The 26,901-nt window shown below is 38.8% G+C and overlaps 1 protein-coding gene across 1 annotated transcript; it reads left to right on the forward strand.

Annotated features, from left to right (window-relative positions):
• On the forward strand, positions 1-26,901 carry LOC117425159 (kelch domain-containing protein 4). The gene is made up of 12 exons (XM_034041878.3): positions 1-279; positions 1,023-1,114; positions 1,803-1,881; positions 3,484-3,582; positions 5,839-5,975; positions 10,938-11,030; positions 11,325-11,484; positions 16,566-16,644; positions 21,998-22,206; positions 24,376-24,796; positions 25,309-25,437; positions 26,016-26,901. The coding sequence occupies exons 1-12, from the start codon at positions 181-183 to the stop codon at positions 26,186-26,188; spliced, it is 1,770 nt and encodes a 589-aa protein (XP_033897769.1). The 5' UTR covers positions 1-180; the 3' UTR covers positions 26,189-26,901.

The raw sequence follows: 26,901 nt of genomic DNA on the forward strand, positions 1-26,901 counted from the left end.
GTGACAGACGTATTTCTGACTGCCTCCCCTACTGTGTCGTAGTAGGAAGTGACACACGTTTTACCAGTTGCTTGCCGTAGGAAGTACTGTGCTGCTGCTTTCCCATGTGTGTGGTTTCACGTGTACAGCTTGTTTCACGGTTTACAGCAGTTTTCAAGAAGTCGCGCTAGAAACATAAACATGGTCAAGAAAGGAAAAAAAGAGAAGAAAGTCAAGGGGGCTGAAAAGACAGCCGCTAAAATGGAGAAAAAAGTCTCCAAAAGATCAAAGAGAGAGGAGGTGAGTTGGGTGTAATGTTTTAATAGTATAGTAGTAGTAATATAACGGTAAACAACATGATAAACTTTGAGAAAAAATACAAATTGGATTATTTACCAAATTAAATAATCTTTAAATACATGAGCATCGTTGACACGCCATGTAGGAATAACATTTCACTGAAAATAGAAAGTCTATATTTTAATTATACAGGCATTCTTAGATTACATAGACTGACATTCCACGTCATTCAGAAGAAAATAATATTGATAGTCAGACAACGCAGCTCCCAGTGGTGTCATTAATTTAAACTTGATGAAGATTAAACGACTACTGAAATAAACATCAACGAGCTCGCAATACATGACAGATTTTGACATTTCATAATTTAAAAACAGGACATTCTGCCCAAAGTTCACCAAAGACTACACAGTGTTGGCGTGTGCCTGTCGCGACCCCCCTACAAATTATTTAAGATAAGTCATCATTAATATATATTTAATATACAGTATTTGATGAGTTGATACCGTTTAGTAGATTAACTATGATATACAAACACTAGCTTGAGACCTCAGAAATATTGTCTTGAAATTGATTGTTTACAGTTGCATATCAAAGAGGATATTTTTGAAATCTGGGACTTGGTAGTAATAACCTGTATGGCTGAAATGACATCATTGACATTGGTGGAGGGCTTTAACAAGAGTGTATCTGGTACTGCAAACATTATTCTCCTGATCATCCTGCATCTCTTTCATCCCCAGGAGGATCTTGAAGCACTGATAGCTGAGTTCCAGGCACTTGATTCTAAGAAGACACAAGTTGTTGAAACAGCCTGCCCTCCCCCTTCACCTCGGTAAGGCAGATGATCCGGCAGCTCCTCCACAGTATGGAAGTCAACCCATCTCTGCTGTTTCAACAGCTCACATCTCAAAAACACTGACTCCTTATTTGCAGTGTTACAGAAACTCCTCACACAGGGAGTTAAGAGTTTTTAAAATTCTAAAAATGGCTCCACACAGTTAATCCTAAACACTTTTTCAAATGCAGCACAGAGGCCAGGACCTTGCTGGAAAGTAAGTGGGGACACAGAGATTGTAATGTAACCATATTGCAAACCATGGGTCGTTTGTACTGTATAAGCCACTTACAGTTGAGCCTCACCAGAAAACCTGGAATGACGAATGTTATGTGTGTAGAATCTGCCATGTTTTATGATTTTGGACATACAGTACTGTATGACTACCCTTTCTAAAAGTGGATTTATTGCAGCTTGCTTGCAGCCTGCTGCCGGTGCAGAATGCTTTATAACATTTGATTTTATGTTCCTGTTGGTGAAACTCAGTTCTGTGAAGAGGCTGGCCAGTGTTGGCCTCCTCTTCTAGCTGGTTTAGGACTATTTTTCTGTGCAGTCTGCATGCTTCGTAAATTGCTAAATCAGCCTTGTAGTGTACAACTGTACAATGTTCTTCAGGAGATCGTCGTTTTTTTTATGCAGAATGCACATTCATGGAGCCTCCTCTATTTTTTGATTTCGCCCACAGGTTAAACGCCTCCCTCTCTGTCCATCCTGAGAAAGATGAGCTAATCCTGTTTGGTGGTGAATATTTCAATGGGCAAAAAGTAAGTATGACTGGTTTTTCTACCCTGGCACACAGATTAGAACACCTGTTTATAGTAATAATGGAAACTCGGGTGTACATAATAATGTGGGATTGCTGCCAGCACCTCATATGGACATGATGGTATAAAATGAGCTGTAAACCCATCTGTTGGTAGTCATAATATTGGCCAATGTGCAATTGAACAATGTGTAGCCCTGCTGCAGGGGTGGACAACTGTGGTCCTGGGCCATTCTACTCCACCTGGTCAGAGGCTTGATGGGTTCAGCTGTATAATTAAAGGATTAATCAGTGCGGTTGCTACAGACAGTGGGCCTTCGTGGTTGCTAATACAGGTGTCACTGAATAATGTAGACTAGAATTACATTTATTTTGATTCAGTTAAACTTATAAAGTGGGGGACACTGTACATCTGTCTATACAGGGCTGATGATATTGGGAGGCTGTGTGGTCCAGTGGTTAAAGAGAAGGGCTTGTAACCAGGAGGTCCCCGGTTCAAATCCCACCTCAGCCACTGACTCATTGTGTGACCCTGAGCAAGTCACTTAACCTCCTTGTGCTCCGTCTTTCGGGTGAGACGTAGTTGTAAGTGACTCTGCAGCTGATGCATAGTTCACACACCCTAGTCTCTGTAAGTCGCCTTGGATAAAGGCGTCTGCTAAATAAACAAATAACATGGGTGACAATTGGAATCTCTCTGCCATCCACTTTCGTTGGAATTCATTTTAGATAGATAAACACATGTTATTGAGACCATAGCAACTGTAACATGTTGCACACCTTTAAAAAGGGAAAGACCAAACTAGGGGACTCATCACGTATACTTGGAGACAGCAGTGCCCCTCATTAATATAACATTTTATGCACTCTATGATCTGTGGTGGCTTTCCTAGAATCCACCTGGCAAGTTTCATTGCTCTGCGGTTAGCTCCATAGTAGAGTGGAATACTGCCTTCATAACCACCCTGTGTAGCATGTTGTATTAGAAATAGGTTACAGTATTGGCTGTTATCAGTCAAGACACTAATTGCACTCCTGAGGAATGACCTATATATTTAATTCATTGACTTGTGATAGCTTCTCCACCAGTGAGTTATTGGGTCATTCCTCAATCGTGCAATTAAAGTCGTGTCTCATAACAGCCCCATACATTAAACCTCCATGTATTAATTGCTAAATGATTGAAAAAAAATGCGTAGGTAATATGCCCTGTCTAGGTTTTCTCATTACTTCTTTTCATCTCCCGCAAGCAGTGGACATCAGTTACAGCCCACACTACTGTATCTCTGTGCTTTAATTCATCCTGAAAAATAAGAACATTCAATGGAGGTTTCAATATCAGTTGTCTTATACACGCCCACCTCAGGAAGTGAGTGCATATTGAGATCGCTGATGCACACGTTTGCAGAAAGGCCACAAACATAAGGAACAGGAGCTATAAATTGAGATTTTTGCTTAAAACATTTACCATGCATACAAGCCCATAGTAGTATGCTAGTCAGGTGAGCTTATTTGTGAGTGCGCGTCTCTGCTTGGTGAGTTTAAGAATCGGGCCAAACCTGAGAACAAGTTCACAACTTTGCTTTCTTTCTTTCTTCCACAGACCTTTCTGTACAGCGATCTGTTCTTTTACAACATTAAGAAGAACTCTTGGACAAAAGCTGACGTTCCAAACCCTCCACCGCGCCGCTGTGCGCACCAGGTAACGTTACCACCTAGAAACTAGAGATAATCTGTAATTATACAACAAGATGAGAGCGAGGTGGTGTTACCATATATTTTCCATACATAAACAATATACATAAACTGTGTCTGGCTGCCATCCACTGGTACCCACTTAGTGATTAGAATTAAGATGTTACAACTTTGTCAAAAAGTAGTAATTCCAATTTTAAAATACAGTAATTAAAAAAATAAAAAATATATATTTTAATATACACCCTATAGCATTGCCTTTATTGAGTTTCAGTGATTTCAGAGTTTGGTTTAGGCATTTGTTTATGTACAGTCATTTTTTGCCTACAAATAATTTTCAAGCAATTTGTTTTTCTTCGAATACTTATCACAGCACTACTACTACTAGGGCAGCAGTGTGGAGTAGTGGTTAGGGATCTGGACTCTTGACTGGAGGGTCGTGGGTTCAATCCCAGATGGGGGACATTGCTGCTGTACCCTTGAGCAAGGTACTCTACCTAGATTGCTCCAGTAAAAACCCAACTGTATAAATGGTAATTGTATGTAAAAAATAATGTGATATCTTGTAAGTCACCCTAGATAAGGGCGTCTGCTAAGAAATAAATAATAATAATAATAATAATAATAATAATAATAATAATTGCTGAAAGAAACAAATCCTTAAGTATCCTTATTTGTTAAGTTTCAGTTGTTTTTGTTTGGAATGGACAAGAAAGTTAAAAACACATGCACTGCTGTCCAGCAGATGGTGATGTTCTTACGTCTCTGAACTATTTACAAAGGCTTGCCAGATTGCAGCTGGGGAATAGCATTACAGTATATATGTTTATTGTGATTCCTATTCCTGGCACGTTTCAAGCCATCAGTAAGGTGCACTTATTCTGCACACAGTCTGGCTTGTGTCTTTGAAGTGACCAGGTGCCAACAGTTTGAAGAACCAGCCCCTCGCTAAATCATCTCTGAACTGATCACTCACAGCATAAATAAGAGCCACCTTCAGAAACCACACTTGAGTTTTAATGCTCACTTATGTGCTTTCCCAATATGAAAAGCCATTTCCCTGGTACACTAACTGAATATGGCTATAAGGCTCACCTAATGCCACATTGTCATTTGCACATTAAGCCAGTGTGATCTCATTTAGTTCCATTATCAAAGTGGGACTGCCGCCAGTTCCATCTGCAGTCTACAATCCAATCTGCAGTCTACAATCCAATCTGCAACCCCTGCTCCTAATGAATTATAACGTTAATTGATTGTAATTCTGAAACCAAAGAATGGTTGCAGAATAAGCTGTCTTGTATCTTGAAAACTCACGTAATTAGCTACCCAGAAACACAGGCTTTCGTTAACGTTTTGCTGGACTAAACCTCTTGCATTTTGTATTTGTTTTGTGATGATAAATTGCGGAATCTAATGACAAATCGGGTGTCTTCTTGTTTTTTAATAATAGTTTTCTGAATGCATATAATATATTACTATGCATAATTATACACACAAGCATGCTTTCAGTTTTTCTTGAATACAAAAATGTTCTCAGTGCACCCATTATTGTTTATCACCACCTGTCTGATTATTCTATTGGTGGATTGATTGCTGATTGCACCTCCTAGATGAGTACATGTCCCCTTATTTTAATCAATATTTATTTCTTACCTGGGGGCTCAAGCCATTCTGTCTGAGAATATATTCAAGTCATACTGTAACCCATTAGTAATACAGAGAGACCACAAAATGTACTTTTCTGGTGCCTAATGTTAGGTTCGTACTCTACTACAGTCTTGAGATTTGAAAGACAGGACCTAATAAGATTGCACCACATTCCCAAAAGAGTGAGTCATACCTGCACTGCAATTATGGGAAGAATGTATGACCCACCACATACATTTTATATATATATATATATATATATATATATATATGGGAGAAGATACTGCAGTCTTAGTTTTTAGGGTTAGATGCATTTGTGGGTGGGCAAAGTCTAGTTTTTTACAAGAAAAAAAGAGAAACTGATTTTAAAGACAAACGGTTTAGTGTTTAACCACAACTTATGAGCAATAAGGCTTCTGTTATACAGTACAATAACTGATCCCAGGTAATACAGAATTCTGATTTATTCCTGTCACACTCTACAATAGGCCCCAGGAGAATTTGTTAAATGACCATCATCAATAATTATTAATCCATTACCTGTTTTGGATGCCATATTCTGGTTACTAAACGCTGACTTTGTAACAGTGTTGCCCTCTCCTTTCTCTGGCAGGCCGTTGTGGTGTCGCAGGCTGGCGGCCAGCTCTGGGTTTTCGGAGGGGAGTTCGCATCTCCAGACGGTGAACAGTTTTACCACTACAAAGACCTGTGGGTGCTTCATCTGGCCACCAAGACCTGGGAGCAGATCAAGTAAGAAACCTGATCGATGCCAGCAGCCCACCTGGCCCCCACCGAGCTGATGCTGTACAGCTGCCCCTTGGTTTTCGAAATGGTTTGATAAGCAATCCGCCTGCCACATTCGATGAGCTGCGTGTTAAAGAATGATAAATACAAACAGTGTGGCTTAGAAAGACTGAACTAAAAAAAAAGATGCATATACAGTATATTTCTATCAATCTCAAATAATGCAGTACTACCTATTCTTGTATTATTCCTCCAATGCATAAAAGGCAGCCCAAGATGGTTTGTATTTCAGAAGAAAAATAAACCAAAACACTAATCTAAATTGAGAGCCAGGCCAAATGTATACTAGAACCAAACTCAAGTGTAGTTAGCTTCTTGATTTACTCTCCCACAGCAGGTTATCTCACTTTACACATTGGTGCATTTTTTTTTTTTTTTTTTTTAGAACTAAAGTAAATAAGTTGATTTCTATTTATTTAATATGACCCATCCAGTTTTCTGGTTACATTTTAAACTGAAACATGGTGGGTTATCCAACAGCACCCAGGTTGATAGATAACCTTTCATATTTAAAGAGAAAGTGTACCCTGGCCAAGAAATTGTTGGGCCCTGTGTGCCTGAAACCCAGTGTGTCTTCAGGGGCTTATCATTTATTTTATCTTCTTCATTTGTGGAATACAATACTCACATGAGTGTTCATGGAATAGCCTTTATAAGGCTGTTTAATATTCTCTTATACTAATTATGTATATGTATTACTGAAAGAATACTTCTCATACCATGCCAAACAAGCTGGAGGCTGTGTGGTCCAGTGGTTAAAGAAATGGGCTTGTAACCAGGAGGTCTCCGGTTCAAATCCCACCTCAGCCACTGACTCACTGTGTGACCCTGAGCAAGTCACTTAACCTCCTTGTGCTCCGTCTTTCGGGTGAGACGTAGTTGTAAGTGACTCTGCAGCTGATGCATAGTTCACACACCCTAGTCTCTGTAAGTCGCCTTGGATAAAGGCGTCTGCTAAATAAACAAATAATAATAATAATAACCGCAACAATCTTCCAGTATGTGCAGGAGCCCCTAAATCTACATCCAGCTGATCCCCAAAAAATATTTCAACCCCTGCCTTTCTGTTGGTTTAGTGTATCTTTGAAATGAAATGCGCTTATCTCCTCATGCAACGAGATAAGCTGAGAAAAGAGAGTGTATTGTGTCCTAAAGCATTTGAGAAAAAGTGCTTCCTAAACCCAGAGGATGTCGTGCTTATCTTATCAGATCTTATCAGATGTTCTTCGTCACAATCTTGTCAAGCAACGGGGGGGGGGGGAGAGAATTTAAATCTCTAACCTACAACCTAACTTCAGAAACCAGCATTGTTTTTTCTTCAGGTCAGTCTAAATTATCTAAAAGACACATTTAAAAAAAATTCATTTGAATACAACATTTTCAAAATAAATCTGGATAAAGATGCTAGAAACAGCAACATTTAAAAAAACAAAAAACATAATCACACCTCGCCCTAAAATACCCTGCTGAAATAAATGGACAAAATATGCCGTAGTTAATTACTTAAACAACTGCTTATTTAGACTCCCATCTCAATAAACAACTAAAAAAAGGACATGCACTTAAAGCTGGTTTCTGTGGAGAGTGGATATGGTTGCCTAGCAACTGTAAGCTTGATTTCTAAGGTCATTACCTTTCACAGAGCTTTCATTTGCTGCCTGGGTTCCAGTGGCAAATTGGGAGCCATAGTTTGAATGAAGAGTAAGCTGAACTCATAAATTTGTCAAGAATATAAAGAAGACAACATTTTTAAATAATTAAATTAAATTGATAAGTTGTCTTTTGCAACCTGCCATATAAGCATAAACTACAGGGTGCATCAAGTGTAGGAGGAGATTACAGTCATCTTGGCGACAGCCTGCTGTTGCTATGGACCCTTTGTAATGTATGTTTATCTAAACTGTAACCTGTTATGTTATTATGGGCTTAGAATCCCAGCGAAAGGCATGGCAGAAATATTCCACTTGTCACAGAAATTCTGAGACAAGGGAACTTGACGAGTCCTCTGGTTATAATAAATAGTATTTCAAGTGCTGCTTTTGCTCCGAATCTAACCAAATCAGTAATTTGGCTCTGTGACTATGTTGTTGCTGTTGCTATGGTGTCAATTGATTCTTCAGGACATTTGTTTGTTATACAGTTAAAAAAATAAGTAATTGCAACCTGTTCTCCAAAATGCCTGATATTGAAATAGAAAGTGTGCTGTAGATTATTGAGGGCCCTCAATGTGTGTGTGTGTTTTTTTTTTTTTAAAACAAACTTGATTATTTCAAACCTGATCAGATGTGCTTGCAATGTTGTCTCCTGAGAATATTGATCTGCAGTAGGACATGATAGGACGTTTGTTTATCCAAACTGTACCGCATCGTTTTATAGCAGGATTTGGTATCCCCATGAACCTTATGAACAGCACCCCTGTCATTTACAATGAGCGCTGATCGATATTATTTCAGGTCAAAGTGTACATTCAAATAATTCATCTTGCTAAAAACTGCTTAAAATAAGGGGTGAGTTAAAAACAAAAAAAGAAAAAAAAAGAGGTTTATTATTAAAACACAAGTGCCTTCAAAATATATTCTTAGAGATTACCTAGAAACAACATATTATTGTAAAATAACATTAAATTAAAATGTGTCCCACCAAATGACTTGATTAAGCCATCATCAGTAACTTACTAATTCATTCTAAATAGGTATTGTTCATTTATTTTATGATGGTACATTTTCCTTAGCACTCATTTTCCAAGCAATAAAGTTGGTACGCTCTGCATAATAATCAGAGCACCTTTTCATCAACCCTTCCTCAACAATAGGAAGCTTTGCGCATTCTCCCCCCCTCATCCAGTGCAAGGTCAATATCATGGCTTTATAGGCCAGATTCTTTAAGGAATCCTCTTATTTGGTCTTAACTGCTCTCCTTTAACTGGTTTGACAGTAATACTCAATTGATGGTGAAAGGATCAAGTCTCCAGAATGTGTGTGGGTGTCTCTCTGGCCTCTGCCAGGTGGCTTGCTGTAAAAGAGCCTACTGGCTGCCCAATCAGAGCTCAACTGATGAGCGGTGTTCTGGGTACCAATGTTCTGACAATGTAGCCTGATGACATTGTTATAGACAGATGGCTGCCTACAATACTGTGCTTGAAAAATCAACACTTTACTCCTTCATTTTCCTTCAGATTCTGATTAATGCAAGTAGGAGTTTTTTTTTTTTTTTTTTTTTTTTTTCTAGCTTTATTGAAGATCCCAGACCACCCACTGAGAGCATGTCATTAAACTTGGAAAATCCAATTTATCTGGAAGGGGAAAAAAGTTTTATCCTATTTGATCCCGTCCAGGTTGGCGGTTGCACGCATCGCATTACAGACCCAGCTGATGAAGTGACCTTATCAATTCTGAGACAGAATTGAGATGTTTTTCTGAGAGGTACCTGTAAGAATGTAAACTTTTCAGTCTTGTAAGATCAAATATCCTTATTGTGGGGAATAAAAGCATTACAATTGCTGTACACGACGCTGGATCAAAAATGAGTGCTGAAAATCAGTGAATATATTATAAACCTCATGGATCTGATTTGAGCACTACTTATCCGTTGGTAGATGCCTTCTAAAGCTCTTGAAACTCATCCACTTAATTTTCAAAAAGCCTAAAGCCATCCAGTACCTAAAGCAGTCATTACTTTAAGACTTTAAGATAGTGGTTAGCTGTCTCCGCCATCTAGATCTATAGACTGCATCAGACATTAATGGCTAATTAATTAATTTATTAACATTTTAATAAGATTTGTACTTAAAATTCATACAATTCCAAAGACAGACGAGATTTCTTTTCTCAAATCTCGATGAGCTCAATGTGATGGATCTATACAGCACAGTCTAGCCGTTACACCTCTCAACTTTTTTGGGGACAGGGATTATTTTTTTTTTAAATAAATATTTGTACTGATGAGTTTCTACCCAGTTTTAAATGCCCAATTTGAGGTCGACCTCCATTCTCCTTATTAAGCTTTTATCAAATGTCTCAGGTTTAAGCGCTGACTATTACCCCTTTTTAAATTGTATTGCATTTTTTTCTTTGGCTCCAAGATTTGACATGGTGAGCCAAGACATTTCAGACGATTGTGGGATCATGAAGGATCAAGTGCATGACGTCTGGCTGGCATGTTTTTAAAATATTTTTTTAGACAACGTCCATGCCCTTAGAGTGGGCTTCTGCTTGAAAGGGCAGTGAGAATTAAAATAATCTCAGAGAAATGCCTGTGGTGGTTACACAGTATGTCACATTTTGTGTCCCTGTAGTTACAGAGAGCAAGTCGTTATGCTTTATGTTGTGTGCGTGTGTTTTGTGTCATATACTGCAGAAGTACAGTTTTGCTGGGGAAATCATAATATTCTTCAAACCTTTTTGTGTAAGTCTTACTTCTCATGAGAACTCCCAGGTCAACCCTTTGTTAATTCAAAAACATTGGGAATCCATAAGAAAAAATAACTCTTGGCTAAAATAAATAAAATAATCTAAACCTTGTGGTGTTAATTCATGCATACGGACCTCAATTTATACTACTGATAATTGCACTGGACTCCCACTGCCTTTGGCAATTGCTACACGTGACACATTACTATATCATACGCAGCCTGTACTCAGTTGTACCATGAACTTGGCGCGCTGAAGTGAGCGCTTGCTGTACACTCAAGGGTTCTTTCTGAATATGACTGTAAGGCTCCAGTGTTTGAATTGCCTACCCAGTGGGTGTTATTGAAATCAGGAGATCTTGGCTCATGCTTTTTTTTGGCTGTTTATACCGATGAGATTTCACTTTGTCAAAATCCATGGTGCAACCAACTTTCCACACACAGGACAGGACCACAGTCGCAGTGATGTCTGTACTAATAAAAGCTCATGTTTTTGACAGAGCCACTGGCGGGCCTTCAGGGAGAAGTGGGCATCGGATGGTGGCCTGTAAGAGACAGCTGGTCGTCTTTGGAGGTTTCCATGAGAGCACAAGGTGAATAATCTGTTCATGTATGTTCCTCTGAAAGATACATATTTAAAACGAATGCATAGATTGAGTCCCCAGTGACTCATCCAAAGGGGCTTGCTATGATCAGGGCCTTGCAGGTTCATATCCTCATATTGAGTAGAACATTGTTCCTAAAGAAAGGACAGATGCACTGAAAAGTTGCAGTTTCCACATGGGTCACCCGTGAAATAAGATTTCTTTAATGAAAGTTATTCAAAGACTTTGTTGTCTGTCTCGAGTGTAATGTTTTTTCTCATGTCTTTTTTTAAATGTGTCTAGGGATTATGTTTATTACAACGATGTTTACACCTTTAATCTGGACACCTTCACCTGGACCAGAATTGCCCCCTCCGGAACCGCCCCCTCCCCTCGCTCTGGCTGTCAGATGACCACCACACCAGAAGGGGGCATCATCATCTACGGGGGATACTCCAAAGTGGTAAAATCTTCAGTTACAGTTTTCACTAATTTAGTGATTACCAACACTAATAATCCCGTACCACCTTTAAGTATGAATTTAAATATTTATATACTGCACATGTGTCCAAAGTGTATTTTTTTTTTTCTGTGACCAGCTTGTAGCAGTGATGTGTCAATAACGGCTTATTGGAATGCAGAACCCCCCACAGCAACGGGCAATTCAAACTATCAAAATAAGTAAATGGTTAATTACGTGTGTGATGAACAGAAAACACTATGGTTCTTTGTGGGTAACTCAAAAACAATCCACTTGGTATAGGCTTTTATTTTATTTTTTTTTAGCATTCTGACAGAAAAACCTTTGTTGATTTCCACTGTACACATAAACCACCTACTCGCTGCCTCTAAGACTTCAGATTGTTTGTGCGCCAGGATTGCCTTGCCTCTCACACTAATACATAATGCTGGATTACCATTGTCTCCATGTCAGTAAACAGCTGGGAAGATCAGCAGTGAAGGGATATCTCCTAAACCCCTTGAATCTTCCCCCACCACCAGGCAGCCTGATCTACAGGGAAACATGACTGTTATTTTGCATAGTGTATACAGGAAAGTTTTAGCAGTTTGTTTTGTCCATCATTGAAAACCGTGCTGCCTTTTCGAAAATATAGGGCCCCAGCTGAGTAAATCTAATATTTATTTTTAACACAAGATACCAATCATATTGAACTGGTTTTACCCATTGTCAAGTGAAACTTGTATGGATAGTGGTAGTCATTGAGCAGTGGTCATGTATGTCTCCAGAACATCAAAAACATTTTAGAGACTTGTTGTTTGGGAGCCGTGATGGCCCATTCATCTGGTAAAAATTTGGTAAAAATCTCCAGCTGTCAGAGATGCTGTTTTGTATTAGAAATGTTGGTTGTTTTACATATTTTTTGCGCGTAATAATAAAGATAATTTACTGTTAACTGTATGTTAACTGATTTTTAGAAGAACTGGATTTGATCATCTTGCAGAATGAGGGAACGTTTGTTTGACCTCCCTGGTCTGTCAAACACATACTACTGTACAGTACACTCAAACTCAAACAATCTGTGTACAGTAGTGGCAGATGGGATGTTACCGAAATTATTTGCTTTTTAGCCCATTTGCTGAATAACTTTTCAGAAGCTTTGTGTAACCTTAATGTTTAGGCAAGTGCTGCTGAACAGTTTGATAAATTGCACTGTAGAGTAACTGTGAAGTTTAGGAGCTCGGTGAAGTAATTTAAAAGCAGATCCCAGGAGCTGCAAAGAAATGGCAAAATGAAAATGTTCCTCCATTCTAGAAGCCTGTTTCCTGACCTAATTTTACCTTTAAGAACCACATCAATAGGAAATAGCATATTCTGTTTCCTGTGAAATAAAATGTCACTGCTGCATGTTCCTAAGCATTACCGCTGTATTCCCAGATTCAGCCTTTTTCTACTGCTAGTCAGTTTGGTGTGACGGCATACAAGGTAATTATGTCCAAGAGCTATTAGATGTTTCCGCAAAACATAAACATGATTAGATCTACAAGCATGTGTGTTCCCCAGTGTGTTCTTTGTAAAGAACCTTAACCTTAAGATGCAATCTAGTTATCAGCTGTTTGGCCTGTTGGTAAAAAGTGTGGTCAAAGAAAGCTGCAGTGTTATCTAATGCTATGCAGCAGGTAAAGCTGGACTGGCAGGCAGTAGGTTGTGGGTGAACTGGCAGCTGCTGCTGCTTTAGCCTAGACCTCACAGTGGGGTTATTTATTTATTATTATTATTATTCATTTCTTAGCAGACGCCCTTATCCAGGGCGACTTACAATTGTTACAAGATATCACATTATACATTATTTCACATTATACAGTTATCACATTATTTTTACATACAATTGCCCATTTATACAGTTGGGTTTTTACTGGAGCAATCTAGGTAAAGTACCTTGCTCAAGGGTACAACAGCAGTGTCCTCCACTGGGGATTGAACCCACAACCCTCCGGTCAAGAGTCCAGTGCCCTAATCACTACTCCACACTGCTGCCCTATTTATTCGGCTATAGCTAACACCACAGTTAATGTCTTTTTTCCTCAAGAGATTAATTTGGCAGTCATAGTTACATACAGTGCAGAGACGGCATTAATACATCAAAACATTAAAAAAAAAAAAAGAAAAAAAGAAAAAAGATCTGTAACTGCAATAATGTTATATAATTTATTTATTTTTTTTTCATTTCCTGCCAGGAATCTTCATTGCTCAGTTTCAAAGTTTTATGATCTGTCGTTCACTGTTTTGAAGATTAATCAAAGTTGTTCGTAGAGAAAGCATAGAGGATAGTCCATGAATGTTACAGAGTACTTTTTTTATTCCACGAATGAGGATGGGCGAAACCTGTCCAGCCCCCGAAGGAGGTAAGTGAGTTGTTTTGGGCAATTCTTATGAGTGAAGTGGACACAGAACTCCATGAACATTCATGCAGTATGCCGTTTACATTTAAAACATGTGAGAAAGAAAAGTTTGTTTAAACCAAAATTAAACAGATCGTTTCTAGCAGCGCAGTGTAATTTGTAACAATGCAGTCAGGCCATTCATTGGATTTAATGATGCAATTTACATTAGATTCTAAAATTATATCTGTTTAAGAAATAAATAATAATAATAATAACTGAATCTATTGAATTCAATGCTAGAACTGAACTGAACTAGAACATGATTAGGCAAAAACATAATTTAATCAGATCCGATTAGCAACAGGTATCGAGCTAGACAGCATGAACCTGTGAAGGTCTGATGTTACAAGAAAATTAGACTTTGATATTGTATTTATGGTTTTGTGTGGTTCTATTGTATTGATGTTGCTGTACCATTTGCTCCCGGTCCTACTGATCTAAACAGTGGTACTGTATACCTTCCCATTTTAACTCTACATCTTGCACGTGTTGTCCCTTAGAATGATTTTTAACATCAATGGATACAGTAAAGAAAACAGATTGAGGAAGTCCATGTTAGAGCGGATTTAGGAACATAAATATTTTAATCTACATAGTTTGTCTCAGGCTGTGCACCCTGCATCCACCGAACAGAAGAGCAGCTGCTTTGCTCTCGCATCAAGAGCCCTTCATCCAAATTATTTCCTTCCAGATTGATTGAATTTTTTTTATTATTAAATCAATTGAATCTTTGCTGTACATCTGCTCATCCTGCGTACGGTAATTGTGTGTGATCAGTATAAATGCTGCTGACTTGCAGGTCAGCAATTTATATTTAATTTATATTTGATATCTTGGTTGAAAGGCTGTGCGCAGTAAGATCCATTGCATGCTCCATGAGTTTTTATACTTTTGGAGCCAGATGCTGTCATTTACCAGTAAACTAAGTTACCTTGTGCCCTGCCGAGGCTGCAGCCATGACGACCCAGCCCGCAAGGAGACTGCTGTTGCTTGGCAACTGGAGGCCTAGGCAGATGATTGCAGAGTGACTGATGGAGGGTGATTGGGAGGGCAGTAGTGGCGGCAGCCTAGGCCCATGTCTGCCGTCGAGACGGCAGGTGAATTATTTATATACCTGAGCAATAAGAGAGGCTGGCAAAATCAGAGTACTGTATTGCGGGGGGAAAAAACAGCCAGTCTTTCAAAATCTAATTTGAATGATTGCCAGCAATCCTACATTCTATTAGCATCAGTTAGACTTGGTGTCAGCCTGAACAGTTTTTGGCATCTAGACATTTTTGTTTGATTGATCAGCTGATCCTGTGTCAACCAGTTATCAGCGCAGATATGAAAAACGAGCACTATTGCAAATAAAGGGCAAGTAATAATACAAATTGCGAGCTGCCTGTCTGTAATGATGGCTTAAATATCTATTGCAGTTTCATACAGTGTGTGAAATGCAAGCTGATCCCTTTGCAGTAGAGCATTCTCTATCTTTTTGCAGAGGTTCCCAACTCTTGGGGGCAATTCAGTCTTGGGTATTAAACAACACACACAGCGTCGGAGATTTTAGATGATTTTGCCTTGATTTTTCTGTGTGCATCATCAGACTACTTTGAACAAGTAACAGGTTGAAGTAATAACCTGGATGGAATCCTTGTGGGCATAGGAGTCGGTAGAGGATTTGGTTTACTGAAAATCAGTGTTTTACAACATTGTTCCAAAAAAGAGAATTTAGAATGATTCTATTTTATATAAGTTACTCAAACATGATGTTTATTTATTTATTTTTTGGGGTTTAATTAGCTTAATTTCCTTGCTTCAGTCTTGCCTGGGGAATAATTAAAAATATGTTTATGTCCACTCGAGCACACACATGTATAATTCATGCGTCTGTGTGTTCATCTGTTTCGCCAAAGCAGAACACAGCTTAGAACAACACGCTGGTATGATTAGCATTTTTAGTTTTAAGGTGATCGGTAAAGGTCAGTTCTGCTGAGCTGTCACAGTAGCCTGGTGGGTATGTGAAATGTAAAGCTTCCCAGCAGGGCTTTTCTTTCAGGAATGAGGTAAGGTACATGTGCTGTTTCTGCTGCTCCTGAATTATTATTAGCTTCATTAGTTAGGCTGTAAATCTAACATCTTAACACTCTTCAATAAAAATAAAAAAGTAGACTTGGTTTAGTATGTATAGCTTTCTTTATATATAAGTTCTGTATTTTTTAGTTTTGTAAAATTTTACATTTTGCACATACATTTTTCAGATACAGTACTAGAAATGAACTGTAAATGATGATTCTTTAAAAAAAAAAATTGCAAGATTTTTGTTTCAATGTTTCATAAAAAGGAATCCTTATTATTGATTCTGGGGGAACAGAATGTAGTCAAGTTACGGTAAACACATTTTTCCTGGTTGCAAAAAATAAGTTGGACAAAAAATTTTAAAAAAATAGACTTTGCTTTGTGTCACCATAGCCATGTCTTTGTATTCATGATGAAGCCTCAGCAGTCTTCTTAGGATAGTTAACACTGTGGTAGAACATTAGGTCCTGTGTTCTAGATAAGGCAGAATTGGTACACAGATCCAACTATAAAACTCTCAAATACATATGAGCCCAGCACCACACAATAATTTTACCTTTATTTTTTTGTTTTGTCTAGAAAGTGAAAAAGGATGTGGACAAAGGTTCTCACCATACAGACATGTTCCTGCTGAAAAACGAAGGCAAAGAGGGACAAGGTACAGTTCAGTTCTGTATATACTTATTGAGATCAAAACTAAAAAAAAAAAAAGACTTGCTGGTCTCTCTTAACAACTTACTAGAAGTGATACTTGTACACTTGACCTGAAAATTCTGATACCAAGAGTGGTCACTTTATCAATAGCATTTTAAAATAAATGAACACCAATCCATTTAAAGGAAGCAGAAGTACGGGGAACCTGGTCAGCAAGACAAAGAAACCTCCACATGAACCATCTGGAGCTTTTAGCAATCTCCCTGGCACTGAAACACTTTGCACCAATTTTAAAACAGGAATACGTGCTCGTTCTTACCGACAACACCTCGTCAGTAAAATACATAAATCACCAGGGAGGCACAAAGTCGTGGGAACTGTGCCTCCAGGCCTTAAGGATCTGGAATTCGTGCAGGACACAGGACATCCACATACAGGCGGCTTACCTACCCGGACTCGACAATAGCCTGGCAGACCATCTGAGCAGAGAGTGGTTGCCTCACAAATGGCAAATCTGGCCACAGGTTTTACAATGGATTTTCTACAGACTGTCACTGTTCTGCTCCAGTTTCCAACAAGAAGCAGCAATGGCAGTAGACGGTCTGTCCATCCCATAGTCAACCAGTTTAATGTATGAATATCCTCCCCTGCCATTAATTCCAGCTGTGCTCAGAAAGGTGAAGAGAGACCGGGCCAGTCTCATCCTAGTAGCTCCCTACTGGGCGAAGAGCTTCCGGTTCTCAGAAATACTAGAGATAGCAAAAGCCGGGCCACTACACTTACCAGTGACCCGCGATCTGCTGTCTCAGAACAGAGGGAGGATGCTTCACAACAACCCAGCATGGTTACAACTAGCTGCTTGGAAATGGAATAGCAGCAATTATTAGATCAGGGGCTATCTGAACAAGTAACCAACATCTTACTGGTTTAAAAAAAAAACATCTACTTTTCAAGCCTATACAGGTAAATGGAAGGAATTCGTCCATTGGTGCAACTCAAAGTCTTTGCACACCACCAACATAAATCTATCAACATTTGTATCTTACTGGTGCCACCTACCACCTTATGCTCTCCTCCATCAAAGTGCACATCGCTGCAATATCGAGTATTTTACCTGGATGGGAGGATCACCCGGTAGGTTCTCACCCCACGGTGTCCAGATTCTTCAGATGGTTAACCACCTAAGGCCCCCAGGGAAACATATCCTTCCACAATTGAACTTCAGTCTAGTACTCTTTGGGCCACCGTTTGAACCCATGGCAACATGCGACCAAAAATTCCTCACATGGAAAACGGCATTCTTGGTAGCAATAACATCAGCAAGAAGGAGAAGTGAAATACAGGCAGTGGTCATTGATGCACCCTGTTTCCTGATCTTCAGGGACAGGATTGTCTGCAGACCTAATCCTCAGTTTCTGCCAAAAGTGGTGACACAGTTCCATCTAGATCAGATCATAACTCTTCATGATTTTTTCCCAAAACCGCATAAATCAAAATCAGAGGTCAGACAGCACTTGATTGATGTCAGAAGAGCACTTACTTTCTACATTCATAGAACCATCAACAAAAGACCATCAGGACAGCTCTTTGTAGCTTTCAATTCACAAAATCAAGGTAAACCTGTCTCCAGGTGGATTACATCTTGCATCAAGTTTTGTTTTAACCTGGACAAGAAACCGGTTCCAGGACCGTTAAAAGCGCACTCAGTGAGAGGAGTAGTTACTACATGGGCACATTTAAAATCTGTCCCATTTCAAGACATTTGCAATGCAGCCGTGTGGGCCTCCTTTGAGACCTTTACAAAACACTACAACTTAAATGTGTTGTCTTCTCAGCCAACTTTTGCTAACTTCGTATTATCTGTGGCTTCGGGCACTACTATCTAACCTACCACCCTTTTTCTACTTCCTATGGTAGGGTTCACTCTGTGTGTGGAGTTCATCATACGAGGTAAGAAGACGAACATTACCTGCAATATGGTTTCTTCGTAGAATGATGAACTCCACACACCTATATCCCACCCTCCTTCCCCCTTTTCTTGGTTTCACTTTGGGTAGTTGGTTTGGAAATTTGAACATAGATACTCCAGGAAGGGGAGGCTTTATAGAGGAGGGACATTACTTGGCGCTAAAAAAGGATTATATAAAGGATCTCTGGGAAGGAGATCGGCTTTTCTCCTGACCCAGGCGACATGGAGACTGGGAGTTCACTCTGTGTGTGGAGTTCACCATTCTACGAAGAAACCATATTACAGGTAATCTTCATCCTATTCGTGGAAAACCGAGACTTGAGATACAGTACCATTTGTCAGAGTAGAGCTCCTCTAAGCAAAACTGGATTGCTATTGTAAAGCGATGATAATGATCACGTATACTTAGATTGAGTGAAACGCAGTATTACTGTTATGAAAAACCACTTATTCCTTGAATGTGGAGGAGCATTGAGGGGAATGGACTTGCAAAGTCGCAGTTGCAACGATTACATCGTTTTTGGATCTCGTCTTTAGAAGTCTTGTGTCAAAGTAGTTGGTCTCTGGATTATCAATACAGTGTGGAATTAATCTGTGATTTTAGAGTTTAAAGAAAGCTACCATTCTTTTGTAGTCTAACCCAGCTTGCAAGGACTGCTGGTAACACAGCTGCTGCCACATGTAGCACACTGTTTAGTGTAAAAGGGCTGTCCTCACATGACCGGTTTTTAATTTGTTATGCGAATGGAACCTTTTTCGATGCATTCTGTAATATTTTTAAATGTGAACCTCGGGTTGGAACGATAACTGATTATCATTTTCTTGGGTCTCACTGTAGATGTGACAGACTTTGATTGACGGTTGATTGCTGATAGTTTCCGCTCCTGTTCATATCCATGATGGCACAAATTGCTGATGTTTCACAGGGTACAGTTTCTGACTCACTCCGGAGAACAGACTTCCACCCCTAATGTGGCAGCAGATTTCCACCCCTAATGTGCCTGGAGAAATAAGAGGCAGCAATCATTGACAAACATATCTCTCCAGAACAATGTCAACACCACAACCCCTTTTGGCAATATTTCAAATGTTTTCTCCCGCCACTGTGGATACTGTACAGACATATTGGTGTGTCCCGACATTTGTTTCCATTTCTGCATCATCCATGTTATTAACTTGGACGTTTGCGCCCGTAATACAAAACAGCACTTTAAGTATGCCAAGTTAATGGTTAAGTGAGCACTAACACTCAAGCACTTCTGAATATGGCTGATAGATTGACAATGTGTCTAAGAGTTACAGAATTCCAAAATATCCATTTGTTAAAAAAAAAAAACAACTTGAATTGTATAGCTGACAAATGCATAAATAAAATCCTCTTACTAAATCCAGTGCTAAGCAGCTAATTGCTGTAGTATTTCACATTTGAACATAAACTTCTCAGTTCCCCAGACATCAATGTAATATTTTAATGAAGGCGTTGTATTTTGCAAATGCCAGACTCTACAGCCATAGTTAAGCAAAAAAAATCTTGCTGGTGGCACAATATGACATGTTAAAGCTGCACTATGTTTAGTTTTATACTAAAATATGATTCCTGTGTCACCGTCGATGACACTATTCCTTAGTCATTCAGTCCTGGGTTCAAAACGGTACGGGTTAGAATTGAATTGAATTCAGAGTCTTGGGACTGCAGGGCAGGCAAAGGGCCTTGCAGAGCTGGAAGGGAAAGCTCTCGTGCAGGGCATCTGTCAACACAGTGCCTGACTGTATCCAGTGCCATTGTCTCTCACTTTTCATGAGCACTAAATGCACAAGCACCAAGATGTTTGAAATGTTTTAATTGTCCCCTCCAGTGCTTCTGTGATTTTATGTATGTATTGATGTGTTCATTTTATACCTCCAAACGGCAGTCCAGATAAGCTGAGTACCTGCTGTTTTTATGCATTAAAAAAATAAGCATAGCAATTTTGCTGCACAGCTTGTCTGCCTCCCCTAAAACGTCCACTAACAACTACATCTCCCAGAATGCAATGTCTTCAGTTACTAGGGATCTGTACACAAGAAAAAACAACCCAAAAAACATCTTCCAATCTCCGGCTAGCCCTGTTGTCATTACAGCCAATCACAGTAAGAATAAGAAAAATTCAAAGCTACACAGGTTGAAATGTAAACACCCCAGTCCAGCTACAAATTCAAGTGGAACCATCATTAGAAGCAACTGCTAAAAGGTGCCTGTAATATTAAACTAACTGTTTTATAACTTGTTAGTGCATTTCCTTACTTTATTTATCTGTATGGCATAATAGTGAAGTTTTAATATGTTCACTAAGTTTAAGAATTTAATGTTAAAATAGAAGTTCTGTTTCTGTGCTTATCTTCATATATATGTTCTGTTTCTATGCATAACTCCAAAGTCGTATTGGATGTGGTCAATAAAGTGAAGAAGAATAGCTGTTGTCTCTGATTTTATTTGAATACTAAGTTTTTGAGCAGTAGTTCAAAGTAACATTGCAGTTAAAATGGAAGGCTCTTTTTACAGTACAGTATTTGTACAGTATTTATCAAGATTACTCATGACTTCAAGGTAATTTGCATTTTACCCCCTGAAAAGACATTTTACCCTGTGTTAAAATTAGAGAGTAAGTTACTCCCAGACCTAAAACCTTAACTGGACCACTGCCTCCAACTGTTAGACACAAGATAATGCATGTTTTATCCGTACCTGATTATATTTTAAGTCACCTTGATAACTCAAAAAGGCTTTTTAATGTGGTTAAAAAGAAATCTCATTAGAACAAACTAATTAGAAGGAGTTTCGTGTTAGAATATATTACATTATTGTAATGTAATGCCTGAAGTGATGGTATGTTTCAAGTTTTATTTTGTGTTATTTCCGCTTCAAGGTACTGGTTCATGCTGAGTTTCAAATTGATGTTTATAAAAGTAGAGGCTGGGATTATGCAATAAAATTCATGATTCACTTTTTGCTTTAGCATATCCGGAATTGTTTACGTATAACAATAAAATATAACCTTCCCAATCAGGAAACTACCAAAAAATTATAATACAACCCCTTTATCTTTCATTATTTGACATGGTGTGATTCCAGAACCTATTACCCTATAATAACATGGCACGGCACAGTTTGTGTCAGGGTCTTTATTGACCGCATCCTGTCGTCGGGCTGAATAAATGATTTCTCCACTCAGAAAACATATCTCCTCATACACGTGAAGTGCCCTGATATCGCCTAATTATATAATGTAATATACTACACTGTACTTAGCCCGTTTTCAATGCCAGCGTTGCAGAAGAGTGGTGAACAGCGGGCTGTTGGTATGCAGAGGGGTTGGGATTGTCACTGTGTTCACGTCTCTCCTCTCAGATAAGTGGGCATGGAGCCGAATGAACTCGGCGGGAGTGAGGCCCACACCCCGCTCAGGATTCTCCCTGGCCGTCGGCCCCAACAACCGCACGGTGCTGTTCGGAGGGGTGTATGACGAGGAGGATGACGAGTCGCTGGAGGGAGACTTCTACAATGACATGTACTTCTACGACATGGGCAAGAACCGCTGGTTCACAGGGCAGCTCAAGGTACCCCTCAGTTTCTCAGCAGAGTTACTATAACGGTGTGTGCTTGTCTGGCTGGATGGGGAAACAATTACAAAAATATTACATATTACCATGTTTGTTATTCAACGAACAACCATGGTAACACAATGAAGATGTGTATGTGACACATTTGTATAAGTGTCTTGAGAACTGCTCATCCAATTGTGATGAACCCTATGGTGGGCTTTCATCAGTTTAAGTCTATATATATATATATATATATATATATATATATATATATATATATAATCATTTGAATTAGTGCTGGGACAAATATATTCTGAAATAACTCAACAACTTAGGTCACACGTTGAGAAATTACCAAGCTATGTTAAGGATACAACACAATTCTTAAAAAGACTTGAATCACTAAAGCACAACCTTCCAGAGAATACAATTTTATTTTGCATGGATGTAAAGAAACTTTAGAGGCTTGTCAAAAAGTTTTTTTTAGATTTGTTGATAAGAATTACAAACAAAATGATGGTACAGCAATAGGATCTAAATTAGGAATGCATTTTGCCAGTACATACATGGGAAAATGGGAAGAACAATTACTTAGAAAATCAGAGAGAGAACATTTTAGAATACATTCGGTTTGTAGATGATGTTTTTGGGGGTTTGGACACATGGAGGAGAATCTATTTTCCAGTTTCATAAAATGGCAAATGAAATACACAGTAATATTAAGGTGAACCTTCAATGGAAAGAAAAGAAATATAATTTTTAGATACCATAGTAAAACTTGAAGAAGGTTCAATTGAGACTGACCTCTTCTGTAAACCTACTGACATGCACCAGTATTTACACATGTCCTCTGCACATCCGATACACACTAAAAGGGCAATCCCAAAGGGTCTAGGAATAAAAATACGAAGAATATGCTCAAAAGACAGTGATTTAATATAAAACAAAGAAATGTATTAAAAACAAATCTTAAAAAAAAGAGGATACAAAGAAAGAATTTGAGACGGAGTTAAGAAAAGTGGATAAACTAAAAAGAGATGATCTACTAGTTTATAAAAATAGAAATAAAGAGGTCAAAAGAGTCCCATTAGTAATGACTTACTCTAAACCTTTGCCTATTCTATTCCATTCTACATACTTGCAGATTCTACATAATTCAGAAAAATTGAAAAAAGGATTTTTTAAGGCCCCAGTTGTAGCATTCAAAAGAAAAGCTACTTTAGTTGATATTTTAGTTCACAGTAAACATAAAATAATAATTGACAGAATAGGTTTTACAAGTAATTGCACTAGTACATGTAAAGTGTGTAAATATATGGACAAAAGTATAAAATATAATTAAACATAAGCAACACATATCCACTAAAAACTAATACCTACTGTAAAAATAGCAATGTTGTTTATGGAATAGCCTGTGAAAAATGTGATGAAATAAAATATTTTGGAGTGACTGGAACAACTTTATATAAAATAATTCAGAAACACCTTTCATTAATTAGAAATAAAAAAAAAAATTAATGAACCAATAGTACAGCACTTCACCAGTCAAGGACATGACATAAATGACGTAAAGTTTGTAGTATTAGAACAGCTAAAATTAGACAATGCGACATATAGAAGAATAAAAGAAAATAAATGGATAAATAGTAGTTGTAATGCCGTCAAAAACCTATAAATACCTCCAACGTTTTAATTCAAACACATGCTCCCTTGAGAAAGATATGTACAACATATCGAAACCTGTTATAACGCGCCTCGTTATAGTGCGGAATCGGTTATAACACGGTAGGGTCGTGGCTCCCATTTGCTCCATAATGCCATTGCAGTAGCCCTTTTATACGCGTTATAAGGCGGAACACAAATAGCTTGTAACCATGGCTCCCCACTATAGCGTTATAAAGGGTGAGCATTGTATATTGTCACCATATGCTACGTATTTTTTTATTTTACAACAAATTCAAAAAGAACAGTTTAATATTAACATTTTAATATACAAAAGAGTTTAAAAACCCATGCACTAATTTGAATCCTCTACTGTGTAGATTCCAGCTCACAAAACTTGATTTGGTAAGGAAACAAACCTTGATTCGAAATAATGTGAAGTAATGAGCAGTTGTTTGCTTATAAGCCTACTTGAGCAGGCAGGTCTTCAGACTAAGAGACGTTCTATATCTATTCTTAAAGGGTCCCAAGACGGAGAAGAAAAAGCGTCGGAAAGACAAGAAGGCCGAGGAGGAGGGTGCTGGGGGAGAGCCGGGTGTGGAGAGGGAGGCACCCCAAGAGCCGGTGGAGATTGTGAAGGAGATTGTGGGAGAGGATGGGACCGTCATGACCATCAAGCAGGTCATCTCACCACCCAGCGCCCAGGGGGGCGCATCAGACTCAGAGAGCGAGGAGGAGGAGGGGAGCGGGGCGGGTGGAGCTGACGCTGCCATGGTGGAGCCTTGTCCTCGCTCCAACGCCATGACCACTGTGAAGCACGGGGTCCTCTATGTCTACGGGGGCATGTTCGAGGTCGGAGACCGGCTGTTCACCCTCAATGACTTTTACAGTGTCGACCTGCACAAGATGGACGAGTGGAAGGTTCTTGTGGAGATGGATCCCAGTGAGTATCCAGATCATGTGTACTGGGGTGTACACAGTACTGTAGTTATTCCATGAATGAGGGAGCCCAATAACCAACTAGCCCCAGAACGGGTTGTTATCAGCTGTCCTCATGAGGGAAATAACTGCAGCACTCTATGAAGGTAAAATGTATGGAAAAAAAAGTATGTTTAAGCCTCCATTGAAGAGCTCTGCATCTGCTTGGCAACCCAACATAATTTGGAACAGTACAATTCACCATTCTGTTAGATTTAAATGAATGCAAGATAGATTAAAAAATGAGAGCCATTTAAAAACAGTTATTCACTCAGCAGCGCACTCAGTTTTCTCACACAAAATTTGCTTGCTGCGGTGTTATACTTATGGGGTCTGAATGTAATATATGATATTTAATGCAACCGGCCACTGGTTTCTTAATTTCAGAGCAGCTGTATTAAGATGTGCCACTGTTTGCTTGGACTTGGTAGTCCAGCAGGTTGCCAGCGCTCTGGGGCTGAAAGTTTTTTGTTACAGAAACGCAGGAGTGGCTGGAGGAGTCTGACTCTGAGGGATCGTCGGACGAGTCTGATGAAGGAGCGACGGGGGGGAATGATGAAGAGGACGAATCAGATGACTCAGAGGAAGAAAGTGAGGAAGGAGAAGGTAACAAGCATGACCACAACATTTCACTTCTCCTTATGCAGTTACGTTCAGCTTTCCACTTAACTACAGGGATGGCGTAAAGTGAATTGGAGTATATCGACACATGCTGAATTTTAGTACTGACACAGAAAAGACCACGGGTAACATCAGTGATTTAGACGATGCTGAAAGAACAAGTTGCTTATTGTTAAATATCTGTGTGATATGCACTTATGGGCATTGTTTTTACATTTTTATTTCCCAAAGGTGTTTTTGTTGTGCTGATTGCTAGTGGCAAACAAATAGAAGCAGACCAATGCAGTTTAAAATTTGAATTACGAATTAAACTGGAAACAACAAAACTTCGGAAACTGAGTTAAAAACTTGGAAATGTAGATTTATTTCTTAAGTGCAATTTGCTTTAAGAAAATGACCACTGCAATGATTGCAATTTTCTTAAAACGCCTACCTAAAAAAAAAAGAAATGCCATAGTGACAGATGGAACTTAATGGTAAATGTGTGCCAAAAACAGAATAAATATTCCTAATATCTGCCGTGGACCGTATCAGTTACAGAATGTTTCCTTTTTATTTTATAGAGAATGATCACCCTCCTGTTAAGCCTGGAGAGGAGTATGCAGACTACCTGAGCAGGACTGAAGAGTACTGGGTGAAAGTATCCCGGGCAAATATGGGTCCAGAAGCCAAGGAAAAGAAAGTTGTGAAGGTGGCTCGTGCCATGGCAAAGGTTTTGTATGATAGCCTGGTCTGAACTTATACCAGCCCACATGAACGACAGACATTGACTAAAGCAAGTCCTTCTTGCATGGAATTAAAACGTATAAAACACACAGGAAACCAGTTTCAAAGGTTCATCTTTTTAATGTTTAAAAATGACCATTTCTTTCAGAGAGGTTGTCGACACCATTTTTGTGCATTGGAATATTAGACCTACAACAGCCTTGCTTTTTTTAATGACTGCACACAGTATATACAGTTGACGTTCTTTTTAATACAATATACAGAATTTACCTGTTATTTCAAGAACTTGCATGCTCCTAAAATTCAACATTCATTCTAGTTAATTTGAAAATCCTCCAATATCTCCACAGGATGAGGAGGCACGGTTTGCTATAATTGTAATGTTTGTGTGTATAACTTGGTGAAGTTATGCTTGTATTATTTGGTTATTTTATCGTTTAAGGTTTTCTGTAGATTTGCTGTATTGCAGACTTTGCCATTGTTAAATATCTGATAGCGTATTTATTCCAAAGTGGTTTTGGGATATATAATAATAGATGTGCCACAGTGAATTAACAAGGTTATGTTTTGCATCAGGGTTTTTATAACATCATTTATCAGAGGACTTACCCGTTTGTTAATTTTCTTTATTATGATACTGTGGCAATTTCGTTAACAGTGTGCATGTGCAGGAATACAGCGGTGATCAATAAACAAGCAGACAACGATAATCAAGGTGCAATG

Source organism: Acipenser ruthenus, chromosome 20 (assembly GCF_902713425.1).
Source record: "Acipenser ruthenus chromosome 20, fAciRut3.2 maternal haplotype, whole genome shotgun sequence".
Taxonomy (NCBI): domain Eukaryota; kingdom Metazoa; phylum Chordata; class Actinopteri; order Acipenseriformes; family Acipenseridae; genus Acipenser; species Acipenser ruthenus.